The following is a 21,811-nucleotide window of genomic DNA, read 5'->3' as shown; positions in this document are numbered from 1 at the left end:
ATCCACACTAATTCAGCACAGATGAGAATTAAGGCTTGAGAAAATATAATTCACTAACATGAGAAAAGGAATCAACTCTCTCAATGGCTTATTACTTAATGCCACAAGTATTTTAGGATTACACATCTATTCATAAGCATTATTTTCAATAATCTTTGGAGATTTATTGAACCCAACCATAACATTACTGTGAGATATTTATGAAGGAAGTCTTATCTTCCATTTTAAAATCAAACAATAGATAATCTAATGAGCTTGTTCAGGGTCATTTCAAATAGAGGATATGAGGCATAAAACTCAGACCTCCCAGGAATGATAATACTCACATTTTGGGGATGTTACAGGGATGGTGAGTTAATATTTGTAAAGTGTGTAGGACACTGTCTGTATTTCGTAGCTTTATATAAGTGTTTATTTAATGAATAGCTAGGTAGGTGGTAGGTAGATACAGGCAGATAAATCCGACATCTAGGTGAGGAACTTTCAAGTAACAAAATGTGACTTCTATGTGTCTTGCCAGCCTATTATTTAAGGCTTCTGAACACAGTGACATAACATAGTGTCTTGAAGAAAACACAGAAAACAATAATCTTCTCTTCTAACCCTGACCCACACCCTCATGTTTCTTCAGCAGGCCTTCCTCCCACAGAAGGAAGAAATATTAACTTGATAGACACTCAGCAGTGGTTTCAATCTAAGAAAAAGAGAGGACCTCATAGTAGTTGGCCTCAGTTAAAATGTATGCATATTACCTAGAACCAGGCTCAGCAGTTTTCTCTTATTTGCTAGAATAGGTGACATCTTGAGCCCTGAAATACGATGGAGGAAGGTACCTTTTCATGAGTAAATAACAACAAGCTCCAGGTGGTAGGTGCTACCTGGTAAGCCAGGCCAAGTCTCCTTGGATCCTAACGTGTATGCTTTAGATACGGAGGAAGCTGGGTAATGAGTAATCAGGGCTGTCGCCTAAGACAAGTTTCATCCACTTCACAGTTTTCCTAAAATTGGCCCTGTTCCCAGCAGCCAAGGATATATCAGAAGTGTCTCCTAAGGCTAATAATTCTGTCATCTATGAGACGAAGAATATTTAGGCCAATGTGAAACTATGCCAAGTATTATTAAACTGCATCATTCCTACGCCTCTAAGAAGTGGGTGGTTTTTTTTTTTCCTTTTTTTTCTTTTACTTCAAGTTCTGGGATACATGTGCAGAACGTGCAGGTTTGTTACGTAAGTATACATGTGCCGTGGTGGTTTGCTACACCTATCAACCTGTCATCTAGGTTTTAAGCCCCGCATACATTAGGTATTTGTCCTAATGCTCTCCCTCCCCTTCCCCACCCCACCACCCCGACACCCTGACAGGCCCCGCGGTATGATGTTCCCCTCCCTGTGTCCATTTGTTCTCATTGTTCAACTCCCACTTATGAGACACGCAGTGTTTAGTTTTCTGTTCCATGTTAGTTTGCTGAGAATGATGAAGCACACTTTATCTCACATATTTTAACAGGATTATGCCAAATCATAGTTCCATTTAGTCTCATAACATTAATTTTCTACCTTTCCAGAAATGCTTAGAACATAATTTTCTGTTTTCATCTCTAATTGTTTACTACTAAAAATTTGTATAGCAATCTTGCTTCTTTTGTTTGTCCTTATTTAAAATCATTTTTCCTACTTCATTAACATTATTAATTTTAAGATTTAGATATATACTTTATAATGTTTTGATGCTTTCAATTCTATCATGTTGGTTCCCAAGAATAAGATTGTTGGCTTAAAAGTATATTTAAAGTTGTATAGATATTTCCAGATTGCTTTCCCAAAAAAAGGCCATAATATTTCACATTTCCACAAGCAATGTATGAGAGTTTTCTTTCTCAGAATCCTCACCATCAATAGGTGATATCACTAATTTTAGGTTTTGCCAATCTCATGAATATAAAGTAATACACTATACTTTAAATTATCTTTCCTTAAGTTTTTATGAGGTTCAGCATCTTTTCTTCATTTTGTCATTTAAATTTCCTTTTCTATGAACTGTGTATTCATATATACATAGTATTAAAAGTTTTACAAATAAAATTATTTTAAATGTATTTAGTGAATAATTTCAACTGATGTGCAAATCAAAATTTTTATTAAAAATAGACATTTTGTGTCATTTTTTAGTCTGATGAGATAAATATACAATACTGAAGACATGTGATAATGTCTAATACTGAAGACACATAGGGTATCAGCACTGTTGGTGGAAGCAAAAACAGAAACCATCTTTTTATAGAGAAATTGGCAGAGACTGGCTGGGTGTGGTGGCTCATGCCCATAATTCCAGCACTTTGGGAGGCCAAGGCAAGTAGATTACTTAAGTTTAAGAGTTCGAGACCAGCCTGGCCAACATGGTGAAACCCCATCTCCACTAAAAATACAAAAATTAGCTGGGTGTGGTGGAAGGCACCTGTAATCCCAGCTACTCAGAAGACTGAGGCAGGAGAATCGCTTGAACCTGGGATTGCGCCACTGCCCTCCAACCTGGGCAACAGAGCAAGACTCCATCTCGAAAAAAACAAAAAATAGAAAAAAGTTGGCAGACAGGCCCACAGTTTTAATATTTTTACCCATTGATGCAATAATTTTGTATTATAACTCAAATCTCCAAAATATAATATAAATGAATATCACAGCAAAGTTGTATTTTATAGCAACAAGTTGAAAAAACCTAATTATCTATTAAGAAGGAATTCGTTTAAAAATATGGTGTATGCATACAATAATACGCTAAAAAGAATGAAGCATGCATTTTCTATACACTTTCAGGAAATTTTTATGATATTCTGGTTAAAAGCTCAGGTTTGATGATAAACTGACCCTTGGGTCAAGCGTCAACTCCACCACTTATGACATGAACTGCTTTGGATATATGGCTGCCTAAACCTCAGTTCATCTTTGAAATAGAAATATCTACCTTATGGACTAGAAGTGAGAAATAGATTGGTTAATACATATGAAGTGCATAGAACAATGCATTTAATTAATATAGTAGTCCCCCTTATCTGCAGGAGATATGTTTCAAGACCTCCCCCCTCAAATGGATGCCTGAAACTATGGATAGTACAAAACACTATAAAATACTACTTTTTCCTATATATACATATCTTTGATAAAGCTGAATTTATAAATTAGGCACATTAAGAGATTAACAACAATAACTAATAATAAACTAGAATAATTATAACAATATACTAGCATCACTACTCTTGCCCTTTGGGGCCATTAAGTAAAATAAGGATGACTTGGGTAAAGCACTGAGATGAAAGTCGATCTGATAAATAAGAAGGCTACCAAGTGACTCAAGGGTAGGGGGCATCTACAGCATGGAGATGTTAGACAAAGGGACGATTCATGTCCTGGGGCAGAACAGAGTGAGACAGCTTGAGCTTTCTTCATGCTACTCAGAATGATGCACAATTAAAGCTCACAAATGGTTTATTTCAGAGTTTTCAATTTAATATTTTTGGACTGCAGTTGACTACGGGTAACTGGAACCGTGGAAAGTGAAACCATGGATAAGGGAAGAATACTGTACTCAATAAAGGCTAGCTTAAAACTATTGATTTAAAAATGTATTAATTGTTTAAAATTGTTAATATGGCAAGTCTTTTATCATGTACTGTTTGTAAAGAGGCAGGAGGTAAAAGAGTAGAACATAAATGTGTGTGTTTATCATGTGTGTGTGCCTGTGTGTGCACGTGTGATGCTTAAAAAGATTCCTGGAAATATGCACAACATTGTCAACCATGTTATCTCTGGAATTTGGAGTAATTTTCACTTTTATTTTTGTGTTTACCAGTATTTGATTGAATATTCCACCATAAACATGTAACATCTTTATGAACAGGAAGACTATGCATCAAGGTAAGGAACATCATTCTCTAAAACATAAATTGTCTTGGCACACACTGTGTCTTTCAAAGCACTATAAAATGCCAAAAAAAATTATACAGATATGAAAATGTATATAAAATTAACCTGGACATTGATCATTTTAAAATTCAAAATGTCTCTGATACAAGACAGAGTGCCTTAAAAATACTCAATGTGACAAGACAAGATAATAAGATTTCTTTCCATAAGACAAGAAATAAAAATCAATTTTATCATGTGGTAATCATGTCATGTACAATTATAAAGTAGAGATTTCAGGTAACACACAAAATAAATTGTTGCTGATTAACCTTAATATGCTATCTCTCCTGAAGGTGGACAAATAATGAACAGAAATATTTGAGCAAACAAACCCATGAAAATGTAAACCCTCATTATTCCTGACACATTTGCTATCTGGATGAGTTTTCAGATAACTGTGGAATGTGCCTGCCATTCCAGCATTCCCAGCATTTCTAATATGATACAAAAAACAATTTTCCAGAAGAAAGTTCATCAGTCTTATACTACAACTATGAATTTGGAATCTCACTCTATACTTCCATAGAACAATAGGTAAAGTCCTCAATCTTAAAACAGCCTCACTTATTAAAATAAGACATTTGTTTCTTATGGGAAATTTCTTGTGCAGCTGATGAGAAATGACTTAACCTTTTCAGATAGAATTTTGATAACACAAATGAAGAGCTTTAGAAATGATTCTCACCCTTTATTCCAATAACTTTAATTTCAGAAATCTATGCTAAAAATAATTAGGAATGTGGACAAGGACTTATATATAATAATGTTATGATTGCATTATTTACAACAGCAAAACAGTGGGAAATATAATTATCTAATGATGTTGGAAAAATTAGGTAAATTAGGTTAAGGAGGTATTAAATAAATTTATATAATATAACTTTATACAGCCATTGAAATAATGTTTACAAAGTTTTTATGGTATGTGTTTCTGATAATAATAAAGCTAAAAATGCTTTATTATTATTAGCTATTAAACTAATAGCTAAAAAAGCAAGCTAGAAAACTGCATAAAATGTATAAAAGCTCATAAAGAAACATCCAAAATTAATTATCATTGTTGGCGGGTTACAGGTAATCCCTCTCATCCATTAGTGTACTTCTTTTTGCACTTTCCAAATGGAATGGACCTTAAAGGTCATTTAATCCAAAAATATCCATTTTATGCAAATGAAAAGCATCTGGAGAAATTAAGCAATTTAGACATGGTTTCACATAGACAATGCAACCTAGGCCAATGTTCTTTTCCACAGTATCATCTTGCTTCTGTTTGGGGCCTATAATTATTATGTGCAATAAATCATGTGTTCATATTTTTGCCTTGATCCTACTCTCTTCCAGAAAGTTCAGTTTGTCCAAAGACAGTCTAAATTCAGCTGCTTGTGCTATCATTTTAAAATGAGATCATTGGCTTTGACTGTAAAGAAGCTAATATGTACAAATACTTTGCAAGTCAACTCATAATTAATGGGTTCAGCATCTACGCAAATTCAGTAGTGGGGCTTCTCACCAAAGTGAAAGGTTGATTCAGGGTTCTGGCAAGGCAAATGAGGAATTGTTTGGCTACTAACTACTTAAATAGGAAATACACAGAAGTTCCTTGTGCTTCTGTAAGAAAAGCTGAAAAACCATAATAAAAAAGTAACTAGCACAGTCATTCTCAACATGTGGTCCCAGGACCAGCACATTACCATTACCTAGAAACTTGTTAGAAATCCAGATTTTTAACCTGCCTCTCCATTCTTACTGAATCAGATCTACTGTGAGTAGGGCCCAGCAATCTGTAGTCTGCAACTTAACAAGCCTTCCAGAGAACTCTGACGCATGCCAAATTTGAAAATCACCATCCTAGCAAATCAGTAGGTACCATGGTAGAGCTTTGCCAAAACTATGTTTTCAGGCAAACATCCAGACAGGGATTCCCTTTAGCTTCTGATAATTATAAAATATAGAGCTAGTCAGGTCCCCGAGAGTCGCCTCTGCTCACCTCATCCCTTAATCGCTTGTTTAGTGACTCTGATAAGGAGGTGGAATGTTAAACACGATTTTTTAAATTCCAAGAGTTCCCCACTCTAAATGGAACATTTTATTATATAAATGGTGAGATTCACATGTGACTTTCCTACTTTTCCTTCGAGAAAGAGCTGAAACTCATTATTATTATTATTATTATTATTATTATTATTATTATTATTATTAAAGGTTATAATTAACTTGTTGGTGGAATTCTTTCTTTGGCAACAGAGATGTCACTGGCTTGATGAAATCTGAAAGAATGTTACAAAGAGACTTCACTAGTGGTAGGGGGATGTGAGTTCTGTTCCTCAGTTGGTTGAGCTCAGACACAGCCCTGAGCACGTTTCATTTTGCTCTACCATAGAGCTGTTTCTTATTATCATCACTAATTTTTTTTCCAGAAGTCCAAAGAAGAAAATGGCACTTGAATATCTGAAGGAGAGATTCAGCTATTGTATCAGTGTATTTGTAGGTTTGTTTTTTCAATTGCATATACATTTAATTGTGTATCTACTAGGTATATGCACGGCATTGTTTTATGCAGAATACCATATAAATAGATGAATGAAATACTCCCTGATTCACAAGAAGTTTATAATACAAAAGGGGAGATAAGATGAACACACAAAAATTATCAAAAAGTATGACACAAAGCATACCCTAGGCATCAGAGATATGTGAATAATGTGTGATGAGGTCTAAGGAAATTTGTTCACCATTTCTAGCTTGAGAAGAATTGAGGGGGGGAATTTATATATTCATTTGAACTTTAAGAAATGACAGAGCCAGGTGAGATGGCTCACGTCTGTAATCCCAGCACTTTGAGATGCTGAGGCGGGACAATTGCTTGAGCCCAGTAGTTCGACACCAGTCTGGGTAACATAGTGAGATTCCCCTGTCTACAAAAAAAAATAAGAAAAATTAGCTGGGCTTGGTGGCACGCTCCTGTAGTGCTGGCTACTCAGGGATTGAGGTGGGAGGATCCATTGAGGCCAGGATGTCAAGGCTTCAGTGAGCCATGGTTGCACCACTGCACTCCAGCCTGGGCAACAAAGCCAGATTGTCTCAAAAAAAAAAAAGTACTGACAGAAAGGAGGGAGCTCTAGGAAACAAAAACTTCAACACCAATGCAAGGCAGAAAGTTTTGAAATGTGATCAGGCAAAGGTGAGCAGGCCAATTACTATAGCTAGCCTCCCTAGCCATGTATTAGTATCACTTGGGAAACTTTTTTTTTTTTTAAATAATGATGTCCTGGTCTGTCTCCCTCCCCCAAAATTCTGATTTAATTTTCTGGAGTGTCACCTGGGCATTGGCTTTTTAAATTTTTAAGTTCCTTGAGTAATTGGAACGTGTGGACAGGCCTGAGAACCATGGCTATAGCAGGGACGTGGAAGTGTCTGACCCCATGGCAGGGGAAGTATTGAATGCCTGGTTAAGAAATATGTGTTCTGTTTAGTAGAAAATAATAGCAGAGTGTTTAATAGCCACTATGATAGCAGAAGGATGAGGCAAAGCAGCTGTAGGGAAAGGAGAGCCAGGGCAGAGCAGATGCACATTTTACAGGGCTTGGTAACAGATGTGTGTTGTGATTTCAGGAAAAAGAAACTGAAACTGTAAGGAAGCAGGCAGATCCCTGAACAGGCCAGTTTCTCTTGAAAACTTGAGATTCCAGTTCACCTAGCTAAGCAAGTCCTCTGTTTTTGTTTTTTTGACAGTTATACTACTGTCATTTGCTCAATGGAAATATAAAGTTGGCATCACTGAAATTAACATGTTTTTAAGAAAGAAATGATCACTCAGAGCTTAAGGAAGACTGCCCAAATCATAGTGATCTCCTAACAGGGGTGGGGGATGTGATGATGAGCTTTAGAGCTGAGAGAGTGAGGGAATATAGAACTAGCAACAGAAACATGTCAGGCAAGAATGATAGATACTGCTGGGATAGCACCATCAGTTGTGTTTTATACATGTTGAGGCGGAAGGACACACAAATCAAAACATCTATCAGGTACCTGGACAATCTTGACTCTCCAAATTCTGCCCATAGGAGACAAATTAGGTAGGATTCAACCTTATTTAGAGGTTATATCTCCTGAGGGGGATATTGCATCTGCAGAGTAGAAAAAATTCTTGAAGGGAGTATCAAGAAAAGGAAAAAAATGACTAGGGATAAATGTCTTGGAGAATGTCCATATTTGGAGAAAGAACACAAAGAAGGAGGGGTTGAAAGATGGGAGATGCAGGTTAAGGCATCTTTCAGGAGGTTAAGAGAGACAAGGGTTTGGAAGAACATTCCCAACCCATACCACATGCAAGGTGTTTATTCTGCTACGGCTCATGCATTTCATCAAGTTTGGAAAACACTGCTAGAGTAAGAAAAAAGAAACTGAGAAATTACCTCAGTGAATTCACATCAATGCTTAATTCATTATTTAAATAGAATTTATATAACTTTTGAGAAACACTGATATTCTACTCACACCCAAATCTATTCTCATACCAAAAATATTGCAATTCAATAGTGACTGAATTTCCTAACAAAAAGGAGTTTCTTGGTAAATTTTGAAGGTGCAATTTTAGGAGATAGGTGGGGGCAAAAGTCATTATAGACAGTTAATTGGGGAGAGATTGCTAAGAAAAAAATTCTACGTTTTCTTAAGGCTTTATTACCCAAATGGTAGTCTGTAAGTCCACCAAGAGACAGTGTTAGAGGGAAGCAACTTCAGCTAAAAAAGATGAAAGACCTTCAGGGGAAAATGTTAATTATTTTGGGAAACGTCAAGTCTACAAAGGAAGTGAGTTGGGAGGTTTCAACAATATTTGTAATATTGAGAGTAGAAAGTAAAATTTGTACAATCATTAAAAGAATCTGGAAACTATAGTTAGAAGCTCCCAAACTCCTCCCAAATTGATAAAAATGTCAAAAATACTTCAAGCAGCTGAACTGGATAATGCATTGGCGTAGCAAACACACTGTACCTGGAGTCTCCAAACTCCCTTTTTAGTTAATCCACAAACTGTCATTTGAAAGCTCCCATATGAAGGAGCTTGTTTATCTTTCCTGGAGTCCTTCCTCAATCTAAATGTAATTCGGATATTATGTGTTTTTACAAATTAAATCTGCCATTCAAAGCACAGTTTAGGCAAAACCAAACAAAAATGTCTAATTTCTTTTCAAAAAATAGTCTGTTTTCCATTTTAAAGACATACAAAAAGAACAATGACCCGAAGTAAATTACTTATCAAATTTTCAATGCTGCATTTTTCCTTAAAAATAAAAGGAAGTACATCTAACAAGATAGTTCAGAGAAAGTATCTTCAAAGCTATATTTAAACATTTCCCAGCTTTAGACAATTTAAATACCCAGTCTGGTTTCTATGAAACTTAAAAAGATCAAACAATTAGAAAGAAGCTAGGCTTGAAGGGGCAATGCTAGGGACTTTGGTAAACATCTGGTTGCCATTTTCAGTTGTAAGAGCTAACCCATTTAAGGAAGCAGTTTAGTTTCTTTGGAGTAAAAATGAGACACTGGCTTTTTGTTCTCTGTGCACAGCGAAGGGTAAAGAAAACATCAATCAGAATAGGGAGGTCACTCTAAGCTCAACTTTTATAAATAAGAAAATTTTTTTCAAAAATTAAAGTAAATTGAACTCCAGTCCCTGTAGTCTAAACAACTCAACTGAGTTAAGGTTAAATAAACATTCCTTGAGCTCCAGTGAGCCAATTAAAGAATGAATTCTGTTTGGTCGTAAATACATCAGTAAATCTATAAGCACTGAGGAAAATAACAATAAACCTGAGCATACAATTACTGTGTGTCATAACACAATAAAATAGAATAGCGCAGTCTTACATGTTTCTTTGATTCAATTCCTTTTTCCCCCCAGTTTGATTAACCAAATAAAGTACAGAAGCACTTCTGATACCGTCCAAAGCCTATTACTTGCATAATGAAAAACGTATGTCAAACGTGTTCTCGGCAAAACACCAGCAAGGCAAAACACACAGTGCCTTTTAAATGTGACCTTTACTCTTTTGTCTTCCTGCTAAATAGCCATAGAGCATATTAAATTCAGGAAAGCAGCAGGGTGCTGGTGTGGGGCTAGAGGGGGAAAAGGAATGAGAAGGGAAGTTCATTAGGCTCTCAAGTCTTAAATTATCAGCAGAAGCATCTGCTATAAACGTGCACTACTAGTCCAAGAGGGCCACCTCCAGATTTGCTCCATACTGGTGTTTCTCACCTCTTCCTTGCCTGCTGTTTCTCTCTTCCACCCATGCAACACCAGACAAAGCAAAGACTAAAGAAAAGGAATCCCTGCAATGATAGAGATTCACATTTTTGTCTTGTTTTCTCTCATTCTGTGTGTTTGAGTCTTACATTGTACCACAGAACTGTAGAGTTGAAAAAAAGCTTTTGTGGTCATTTCACTCATTCTGCTACATAATACAGCAACCCAGAGTTGCTTCTGTTGCAACCAAACTTCCTACGTTTTGGTCTGGGCTGTTCTATTGCTGGACAACTCTGACAGATAAAATGTCCTTCCATAAACTGGTCCTAGTGATGCCCTCTTGAGTTACCAAAAATAAATCTTGCATTCAAGCACCTTGTTAAACAATGGGAATACAAAAATATTGGTTCAACTACTTATAGGGCCTCCCAGAAACATTCTCTTCAGTTGAACAATCCGTTTTCTCATTCCTGCTACAGTTCTGGCTTCTGCTGCAACTGTAGAAATAAACCCTCTTGAAGTATACGTAAATAATGCTGACAAAATGATAAAATATACTCTGTGTGAGAGTCTTTTGAACTACATATTACTGAGACTTGACCCCAGGAGCAGGTTAAAAACTTAGAAAAATATGTATCTTTTTTTTTTTTGGCCACTTACTATCCTGTGAAGTAAAACAATGATTTACAGCATCTGGATGATAGGAAAGATAATAATTTGATGGTGTCTTTTTTTTCTAGAGAAGTATGTTATTAAAATTCTGGATCATAATATATGTTTTTTCAAAGCAAAGAACTGGAAGGCCAATAAAACTTACATTACACTAAGAAATGAACTACAGAGCATAATATAAAGGATGCAGATAGGACCTAAGTGATATGACGCGGTTTTTGACTGTCCTCCTTCTTGCTTTGTATGTTTGCAAGTAGCAAAAGCTGTATACTTACTTTTACCAGAGAGCATCCTTAGGTAACACTATGTGTTACACTGCTTTATAGGCTATTGAACCTTCAGTAAATCAATTATCACCTCTCAGCAGATGACTCACAAATCTACATCTCCTGACCTGGTCTTCCTGCTTGCTTGAGTTTCTGCTAAATACATCCCTATGAAAAGTTCACAGCACCTATAACTGAATATGTATAGAACGAAACTCATCCAACCTGTCCCAAAATCAATAGGTCAAGTAACCTGGCAAATGTAACAGGAGAGCCTTGAAAGCAAGGAAAGAGTAAAATTCTTAAAAATGGACTCAAGTACTTAAAAGCCCCAGCAGTATAGAATCATTTGATGTATAAACTATCAGCCCTATGTAATACTATATTTATGGTTTCATTATATTTGGTGTACGAGTGGACTTAAGTCTAAGTAGAATATCAGTGTTCCTCTAAAGTCAAATAAAATAAAAATTTTATGAAATAAGTTTTAATATGAGTTTCCTGAGTGAATTTGCTGTTTAAGGAGCCCAAATATTGATGTACTATTTTATCTTCCTTTGTTAATGTATTTAATAAATATTTATCATATGCCCATATGTGGAAGGTGTGGTTATAAATGATAAGCAGAAAAGACATGGTCCCTGACCTTAGGAAGCTTACAGATTTTTTTATGTGAGATTTTTCCAAGGAAATAATCCAGGAGAGTATGTCAGAATTTCAGGAGGATTTACAACCCAGACCTTTTAATGAGAACACATAAGTTGAGAAGGCTAAATTGAAAAACACCCATCAAGTTCATTTTACCCACAATAACATCCAACAGCAGCACTCTTATACTACTGCATATTTTAAATACACCTCCCTATGGGGGAAATGTCATATTCTCCTTTCTGTAACTACTTCTTGACAGCAGTAACAATATTATCTCCCGTTTATGGTGTGATTACTACGTATCATTCTTAAAACAACCTCAAAAGGATCAACTTGTAGATGAGAAAACCAAGACTTTCAGAGGATAAGTTACTTGCCCAAGGTTATGTAACCATTAAAAGGTAACACTAAGGACTCCAACCTAGGTTCTGTCTTACTTCAATGCTTATACTTTTTAATTCCCAAAGTCTACTACCTCCCCAAGAAAGTTATTATTGTGGTTAAACTCATCTTACTTATGGGCAATTTAAAGCTCGACTTCTTTATAGCTTCTTTTTTATTACAAATAAAAATAAAAATGTGAAATATGTTTTCCATTACAAAGGTTAAGATTGATCTGTCGTGGATGTTTCTTTTCTACACAAACTTCAGAAACAGCTTTTGGCAAGTAGCCACTATAAATAACCTTCAAAATTAGACTAAATTTCAAGTGATATACTGATGTTGGACATTCTTTAGAGTGCAAGTGAATGTAAATAAAATATAGGAAGATAGAAATCTATTAAATTATAAACAAGGAAGGAAATAGATCTTCCTTTTTATATTTTCCACAACATTCAGTAGTGATCTGTATCTCTTGCTCTATTAACTATATCTTTTAATAGTATTTCCCAAGAACACGTTTGGGTAAATAACAGTGTCCTTATTAGGAGGTGAAAAGCTGTGAAGCAGCATCAATTAAATACTATTCTCCAGAACACACTGCATCAAGTTTAATATCAATACAAATTCCAATAAATACTATTTATTGTAGTATTAACTGTAGCCCTTTATAGAAATGTCTTCGCTATATCATGCTGTAATGTTATACTCTCAACTCATATTAGAATGTTGCTATATGAACCAAGATATGACATCTACTTCATTTCCAATACAAATGTTGCTCTGGCTTTTGACCCATTGCATAACTTACTGTTGTTTACTTAATACTCCCTTTGAAAAAAATTGTTTTAAATATCTCATTTGAGCATGTGGGAAGTTAGGGGGATGAATCATAATGGTTCCTTCTTCCTGAGAGTAAAACTTCTATTATTTCTCTTGTTCTAGGTGCTTGGAGGCTCACAGACAAAACTAAGCCTAAATTATGGTAGCTAAGTGGAATAACCAGTTTGGCCCCTAATTTTATATGTACATTTTATTAATTTTGTTATTATATATTTTATTGTAACCCATCAAATCGTTTTTGAATAAGATTTGGTGTAAGCTAAAAAATGAAACATCTCAGTTCTAGAGTTGAATCATCAACTTGGTATGACATCATGTTACATAGGCTTATTCTGGATACAGGAGCTAGGAAACTTTTTTCTGTAAAGGGCCTAATAATATAAATGTTAGGCTTTAAAAGCCATACAGCCTCTGTTAAAATTAATCAACTCTGCCTTTGTAAAACAAATGCTGCCAAAGGCAATACAAAAACAGAGGAGAGTGGCTGTGTTCTAATAAAACTTTATTTACAAAAACAGGCAGTGGGCCAGATTTAGCCAGTGGACTATAGTTTGCCAGCCCTTGGCAAGGACTTCTATATGGTCTTTTACTTTCTGTGTTTCTTCAAAAAACATTCTATGTGAAACCCTCAAGTTATAAAAACAAGAGCAATTTTAAACTGCAAGACTGACTTTAATTCTGTAGCTTGATTGCAGGTTTGCATTTTGTTTTTCACATGGATTATAATATACATAATTTGTTTATTTGTATATCCTTTTCAATACAATATGTATTCAGAAATTGACAGAAAATTGCCAAATATCCACTACTCTTTAAGTATACATAAATGATTCTGATCCAATGATAAAATCTACTCTAAGTCAGAGTCCTTGACGACATACTACTTGGATTTTACCATTGGAGTAGGATAAAAACTTTCCTTTTTAGACCACTGTGCACCGAAGCATTGATTTACTAAACAGCACTTACATGATAGGAAACAAAATAATTGAATGGTGCTTCTATCTTTTCCTTTAGAGAATTATATGTTCTCACAAATGCAGGGGCATAAGATATATTTTTCCAAAGCAAGGGATGGGAGAACCATAATAGTGCATGTTTTTACTCTGCTACGTTTTGTAGGCCTAAATCTGTAAAGACAATTGTTCTCATACTGTTCTCAAAATCAGTTTAAAGATGAAATGCTGTTTGTAAATATCTATGCAGTTAAATCATAGGCAATGTAATAGCATAATAGCAAGCAGACTGTTGCATTGTTTTACTCCCAAAATTAACTCTAAAAATTGTTACTCTTTGAACCAATAATATGTCCCTCAGAACAGTGCTTTCCGAACTGGGCTACACATAAGAATTACTTGTGGCTGTTTTTAACATGTAAAATCCTGGGTCACTTTCTCTGGCTACTGCATGAGATAAAACACTGACTGGACTTTACTTTGTCTCCTTCTAGAACTCTGATAAGGTTGGACAAAGTGATTCAATCCCCACCACATATGACTCTGAAGTTAAGAACATTAATGCCTTTAACAGATAAGAGAACTAGGACTCAGAGAACTTAACTTGCGTAAGTCATATGTTCATAGCCCTAAAATCTCTGCCAATAGAGACATCACTTTTCTTATGTCACTAGAAAGGAATTAACCAGTGGGTGGGGTGACATAACACCCATATTCTAATGTAGGACTCAAAACTGCCTACTTCTTCCTTTTCAATAAGTGTCTAGTATATAAGTCATAGGAAAACTAAATCAAATACAAAACTCAAAGTTACTCTACCAGTAAATATTATATTTAATAGTGGAGTATTTCCTATCTGGCCTATGACCATTTTAGTTTTGCTGATTTTTATCCTTTTATGTTCCTCAAAACGTTAAAAAAGAATGGCTCCAAGCTGGAAAGGGGCCACGTGTCCTTCAAAGGATGGTGCAAAGTGAGTGACTTTAATTCTGTAGCTTGATTGCAGGTTTGCATTTTGTTTTTCGTGTGGATTATAATATGCATAATTTGAAAGTGCAATATGTATTCAGAAATTGACAGAAAATTGCTAAATATGTACTACTCTTCAAGTATACATAAATAATTTAGATCCAATGATAGAATCTACTCTAAGTAGATTTTAGAGGTGAATGGGATGGATCAGGAGAGGACAGGAAAGCAGGTGAAATAGAGAAAATACCTTCTATATTTATTGTCCTAGGATGAAAAATACATTTTTTCAAAGTGTCAACACTGCACCTGGGTACTCAGTAACATTTGTTAGATTATCTGTTTTGTTTTTAATATAATATTTTCAAATTGTGGGTTAGTAAACAGCAGCAAATGCAGAGGTAAAAGGAAGTGGAGTAGGGTTCTGGATTATTCTGGATTGTTTCCTCTTCCCCCAGGCTGCTCAACTTGGGAAGGTTTCGTTTAAATATTCCCACTATAGTTTCATATTCTCTGTTGATAAACACATGATAAAAATAACCATGAGACGAATATGTGAAACTAAAGCAAAACAAATTCTGTAAGAATCACATTTCTAGGAAATATTGTTTTGCAGCAAGTGCCTCAATTCAAACAAAATTTATAGATTAAATTTGTGGCATGGAAAATAGGCTGCAATAAAAATGTTTTCTTTCTATACAATAAATCATCAAGGAAATGTTAGATTATAGTCACAACTCTTTTTTAAAAAAATTTCAGGTTTTTGGTGCATATTGTTCTCATAGTAAAAACTACAAAATCAAACAAAAAAACAAAAATCAATGTTCCATACTCATGAAATTGTGAAATTGCTACCCTTTCTTGAGACCTATCCAGTAATAATATCTTATTATACACAGTAAAAGAATGCCAGGACAGAGGTAGGATTTAGATGTTTTAAAAGCTGTGGGAATGTGGGAAAAGGAAGCCAAATCAGCATTTACACTGACAAATTCTAGGGACACTATATAGTTATCTTGTGCCGCTGGGCCCAGCAGTTCCTTTGCTGCCATATTCTATTGCCTTCAGGCTGTTTTTGCACTTCCTTGATATTTGGAAGCTGCAGGGTAATTCTCTTTTTTCTGGTAAAACTGACCCAAGAACATCAAGGGAAAGAGGAGATATAATCCATCTGTTTTGCAGCTGGAGAAAATTGAAAACTAAAATTAAATTCAAGTTGAAACGTACAGATAATCCATGTTGGGCCCATAGAAAGTCAGTAGCAGTACCAAGAAGGCAGGGAAATTTAGGAATTTTAGAAAACAGTAGCATGTTATCAGGGCCATTCTGCACAGCTCCAAGAGCATGGGTCCCATGGCAGTGTGCAGTAGTTATACAATCACCCCTTCAGTGATGAGATGAAATATTTTGTTGAATGAAAGAAATATTAAAAATTTCATATTTTTTTCTTTATACTAATAGCTATTCTGATAAATAGGTTTCTAAATATCATTTATGGGTATCCCAGAACTCTAGACTGGTCTTACATAATAGAGGCAACACCAGTGAAACTATAAGGTTTGCAAAGTTTCTTTTCAGATCTCCTTAATACTCCAGAGCTTTCCTATTTTGTTTTCTTTTCCTTATTTGCTTCCAGAAGCTCAGTGCTTTAGATTTCCACACTACTCCTAGAAGGCAGTGATGACTAAACAGAATAAACAAATGTCTGTGTCCCCATGACCCAGGCTCTGCATATTTTAAGACCTTCTTTCTTCTCATCAAAGCAGATCTTCTGGGCTCTATTCCCTCAGAGTTTCTTCTAAGTAGCTCACAGTTTCACTGCCAATGTGATAAAGGATGGCCATGGCTAAATAGTCCCCCAACCTTCTCAGAAACATCTTCCCAATTTGCTTTCCTTCATTCGCCAGCACAAACCAGCAAGGGGGCACCTAACTGAAGGAGTGCTGTGATGATGGCAAGATTGTTCTGAAAACTACTGTAATACCAGGATCAGACTATTCTCCCCCAAAGGAACCAATGGCTGAGAGCATTGAACTCAAATTGCTTCTCCTCCTCCCCTTTTAATAAATAGGAAAATAGATATATTGTACAATCATAAAGAAAAAAAATCTGATTTGCTTATTCTGAATGAGGGTTCTGCATTATTGTAGCTCTCATAATGATAGGTAAGTGCAGGATTATGGACTAAAGGAGAGATTGAAGCATCAAAGAGGTGAAAAGCCAGAGCAGAGAAAGTGAGAGTTGAAACACAAGTATCACCATCTGTCCATCCCTCACACCAGATGTAAGATGCAAGGTGAGTCACTTCAGCTGGTAAAGCCTCAGTTTCCCTTTCTGCAATCTGGGTTAGGGGTTGGAATTAATATTTCTTAATCTTAGGATGCTTGGCAGCTATAGTGTAGGTTAAATGTGATCATGAATACAGAGTATAGCATGGAATCTGCCACAGTTACTTGTTCAAGAAATGTTAGGTCTTATTGTTATTGCCCTTTTGACTCTCATTATTTACTCAACTTTCTTTGCAAATAACTTGTTTAAAAACTTGTCTCTTATTATTCTCTCCAAATGACAGAAATAATGTACTTGACAAGCAATGGTACATATGATCAATATCCATACTTCTTTCCTATTTAGAGCCAATCTGTGAATCACATTTAAGCTGGCTTCTGGAAACAATTTCCAGCACATTCTACTTGCAGTCAGATGAAGCTGCAATTTTTTAAAAATATGAAGCAGTTTGGGTGCTGGGCAGAACATGTATTCAGTCTCATAAACATGAACATTTTTTATGTAGCATTTAAACATGAACTATGCAACTCCAAAATGCTATAAAAATATAAACAAAATAATTTCAGGAATAAAGAGATATAGTTAAAGAAAAATAGAAGGGAAGTTAAAAAAAGAGAAGTTTTCTATGATGTGAGAAAGTTGGTCATGGATAAATATTTGTTTTTATAAATTTTTTTAGAGGGAGATAGTAGCACATTCTAGAAATTGTTTAACATTATATGTCAAGTGACTTTGGCAGTTCCTTCTTACTATTCTGACCTTGTTCTAGTAGCCCCAGCCCTAGGCCAGCTTTGAGCCTTTCTTCAGCGATGACAACCGTATAGCCATGTTGAGTCAGAATGCGCTGGTGTAGCCGAAGCTCTGTTTTGCTGTAGAAAGGAGGCCTGTAGAGCATGGCCCTTCGGCCATGGCTGCCAAAGTGTGTCTCCATTGATTCTTCAATCTAAGAAAAGAAGGCATAAAAAATTCAATATAAAAAAGTAGTACATTTCCCTTGAAGGACATCATGAATGCAAATCAAGGGCTATTTGGGAAGTTATTCTAAAGTTTTTTCTCTAGAAGTGAAAGACAGTTTCTCTGAAAGGCTGACAAGGACAAAGATGACCTCATATGCAAGAACTGAAGGTCAACTGAATTGTCCTCACTGTAACAGAAAGATGAAAATTTTAGGCCATAAAATATAGAGGTCCTTGGAGGAATACTGATGCATAGAAATACAGAGCTCAACTCTAGCTGAAAATACAAATTAATAGCAATGCCTTTAATCTGCACTGTGCTTTTATAAAGTAGTTCTAGCTGCATTATCTTTTAATAGCTCTTTTAGGTAAACATAGTAGAGAAAACACTCAGAGAGGATGGGTTTTGTATGGAAAGGACATAGTCAGGAAGAGGTCGAGGTGAGAAGCAATCCAGAGCTCTTTGTAGATAAACAATGCTGCAGTTTCTCTCGATTAGGTTGTAGCAAAACTGGAACGCATCTCAGTGAGGCAGAATGGGTCTTCACATGTGAGGAGAGGAGAACTACTGAAGTATCATAATTCTACGTTATTCCCTCAATAGTTTATTGTTCTTTCATATAAATATTCCTCTTTCTCACAATGGAAATTGAAATTCTAATAACAAAGGGGATTTTTGAATTGACAAGGAAAAAGAAGGCTGAAATTTAAATTCATTATAAGGCTTAAAGGCAGATACTCAGTTTTTTCTGAAAACTTGACATTAAACCTCAATAAAGTACAGATGATTTTTATTACTAGAAGGAGTGATGAGATTGGTTGGAGGTCAGCAAAAACCAGGAGAGAGGCTGAACAAGAGGAGCCAAAGGAGGTGGTGGAGAAGATGAGGGGGACTTGGTAAAAAACACAATTGGGAATCTAAATTACTTGCAATGACAGCTCTGAGTCAACCTGTCCATTTTATTAACCTAAAACACAATCTTTTTAATGTTGTGAATGCCATGTTTTTCAGCACTTAAATGTCTTCATTATTTCCCATACTGATAGAATCAATTCTACATGTTTATTTTATTTTATTATTATTACTATTATTATTATTATTATTATTTTTTTTTTTTTCTGAGACAGAGTCTCGCTCTGTCGCCCAGGCTGGAGTGCAGTGGCACAATCTCGGCTCACTGCAACTCCACCTCCCAGGTTCACACAATTCTCCTGCCTCAGCCTCCCGAGTAGCTGGGACTACAGGCACCCACCACCACGCCCGGCTAATTTTTGTATTTTTAGTAGAGACGGGGTTTCACCTTGTTAGCCAGGATGGTCTCGATCTTCTGACCTCGTGATCCATCCGCCTCGGCCTCCCAAAGTGCTGGGATTACAGGCGTGAGCCACCGCACCCGTCCCAATTCTACATCTTTATCAAGGAACACAAGATCATTTAACATATACCCTGCCTTCCTTCTCTGGTCAGATCACATCACACTCAATCATCTTTATTCCTGACCCACAACCTGCTCCTTTATACATCACTATTCCTTCCACCTACAATTCCTTCCTCTTTTCGTTATTTCACTTATCAAATTCCAAATCAACTCTCAGTAGTCAAACATTATCTCTTATGGAAATTTTATTTGAAATGCATACTTTCATTAGCACTCATGAAAGGAAATTACATTTTTCTCATATCAGCCCCTTAACAGCCAGGCCTGCATTGTTCATGTCTCTCAAATGTCTATCCCAAGACATGATATCTGATACATGCTTAATAAACGAAGATATTTAGTAAATTAATGAATCATAGCATCTATCAAAATCTTTGAAGATGCATATTGAAAGAAAGAAGAAACAGGGTTAGATTGTAAATCATTTGAGGTCAGGAACCATATCCTATTTTTTTATTGCGTACAAACTATTGCTAGCTGAAAATTCATAGACAAAGCATAGAGTAGTTCAGGAGGACACAAACTCTGGATCTAAACTGCTGGATTCAAATCACCTGGCTGCACCTGCATTATTTGTGTGACTTCAGACAATACTTTCCTCCTAAGGTGCTATGAAGATTAGACAGTCAATACTTGTAAAGTGCTCAGAACCATGCCTGCTATATAGGAGGTGCTATGAGGTATTACTTGTTAATAATAATATATCACAAAGAACAATGAGTCTGGAAAAACTGCTTCTGAGTTTGCACTCTGCCTGGCACATGTTAACATAGTAGCTTACTATATGTGTGATGAATGTAATGAAAAAGAATAGAGCTGTAGCTAATCATACCTTCTGTATGTGCTACTTTGGGAGAACAAGATTGATTAAATATTTTCCTTTGTTAAAAGACACTGCATTTTATTGATGAGAAAACCATTTAAATGCAACAATTTAAGTGAAAGTTGGGACACAATTCTCCCCCATTGTTATAAATGTTGGCAATAATAAATTTATAAGGGGTGTTTGAAACCAAATACACGTTGGGCCTTTGGACACAGGGGTTAGAGGGAACGGAGTAGCCTGTAGAAAGCCAAAGTAAACAAACAAGTGTCTAGGTGAAAAGGGAAGACAGATGCTTCCCAATATATCAGTGTCACTCAAGCAAACCCACTGTATCCAGAATTCCCATGTCACATTTTCTTCTGTAATCACAGGGTGCTCCTCTCTATTACAGCTGGCTCAAGTACAAAAGGGATATCACACAAGGAAGGTATACTTTAAAACTTTGAATAGTTTTTATTTTGAAAGATACCATCCTCTTTTCCCCCAGTCAAGATCAATTTAAGCAAGAACAATGTAACTTTTACTAATATACCCTGTAGAAGGCATATTCTAAATAAAGTATAATTATTGGCCATATTTGGTAATAAAAGTCATAGCATAGACTGAAATTTTAACCCACATCTCAGACTATAGAGAGTAAATAGGAAATGAGCTTGTCGGTAGAATTATGTTGTATTATCCTGTAATACAAACTGCTGCTGTCCTTGTCATATTTATAACACACTGTATCAGCAGAATGGCCCAATACCAAAGGGCAAGAACAGTTTTAGCCAGTCTGACAACAGGTGCACACATTGCGTATGTGAAATTAAAACGATGTGAACAATTATGTCAACCGCACTAGCAAGTGCGAGATCATCAAATGCTAATAGCAGCACTTTTAGAAATAGGTCCTGATTATTCCCACAATTCCAAAGGTATATTTTTAATGGAAGAATACATTTCACTGGCCACCACTACAACAACTTCACTTGACACAACCCTGCTGGCCCAGAATTTAGAAAAGAATGAGTGTTACATAATGTTAATTCTGAGTGTTCACTTGCCTCTCTCTCATCTGGAGAGCTGCAAAATATTTCCTTAGAAATCCCTTTGCTAGACTACATAAAAGTTGTTTTATAACTGGACACTTTTTATTTTTACTGAAAGGATGTCAAAATCTGAAAACTTTGTGCCATCTGAGATAAAGCAAAGGACAGAATGTTGTCATAAAGTACTGGGAGCATTGGATGCAGCAATGTAGAGTAAAATGAGAAGATTGGGAATCAAACATCTGGATTTGAATTCTCGCTCCATCACTTGCTTGCTTTATCTACTGAGCTAAATTATTTAATCTACCCACATCAGAGTTT

General features: G+C 35.8%; 1 protein-coding gene across 4 annotated transcripts in view; it reads right to left on the bottom strand.

The window, feature by feature from the left end:
- The window catches only part of CPED1 (cadherin like and PC-esterase domain containing 1), a 315,286-nt gene that overhangs the window by 268,937 nt on the left and 24,538 nt on the right, over positions 1 to 21,811 (bottom strand). For all 4 annotated transcript variants that reach the window (XM_054495963.2, XM_063667799.1, XM_063667800.1 and 1 more), the window contains one exon: positions 17,998 to 18,181. In XM_054495963.2, coding sequence (XP_054351938.1) covers positions 17,998 to 18,181 — 184 coding nt within the window. The remainder of the gene's footprint in view (positions 1 to 17,997; positions 18,182 to 21,811) is intronic.

The sequence above is a fragment of the Pongo pygmaeus genome, chromosome 6, assembly GCF_028885625.2.
Source record: "Pongo pygmaeus isolate AG05252 chromosome 6, NHGRI_mPonPyg2-v2.0_pri, whole genome shotgun sequence".
In the NCBI taxonomy this organism is placed as follows: Eukaryota; Metazoa; Chordata; class Mammalia; order Primates; family Hominidae; genus Pongo; species Pongo pygmaeus.
The sequence above is the reverse complement of the archived record's forward strand: the minus strand, read 5'-3'. Positions and strand labels throughout refer to the sequence as shown.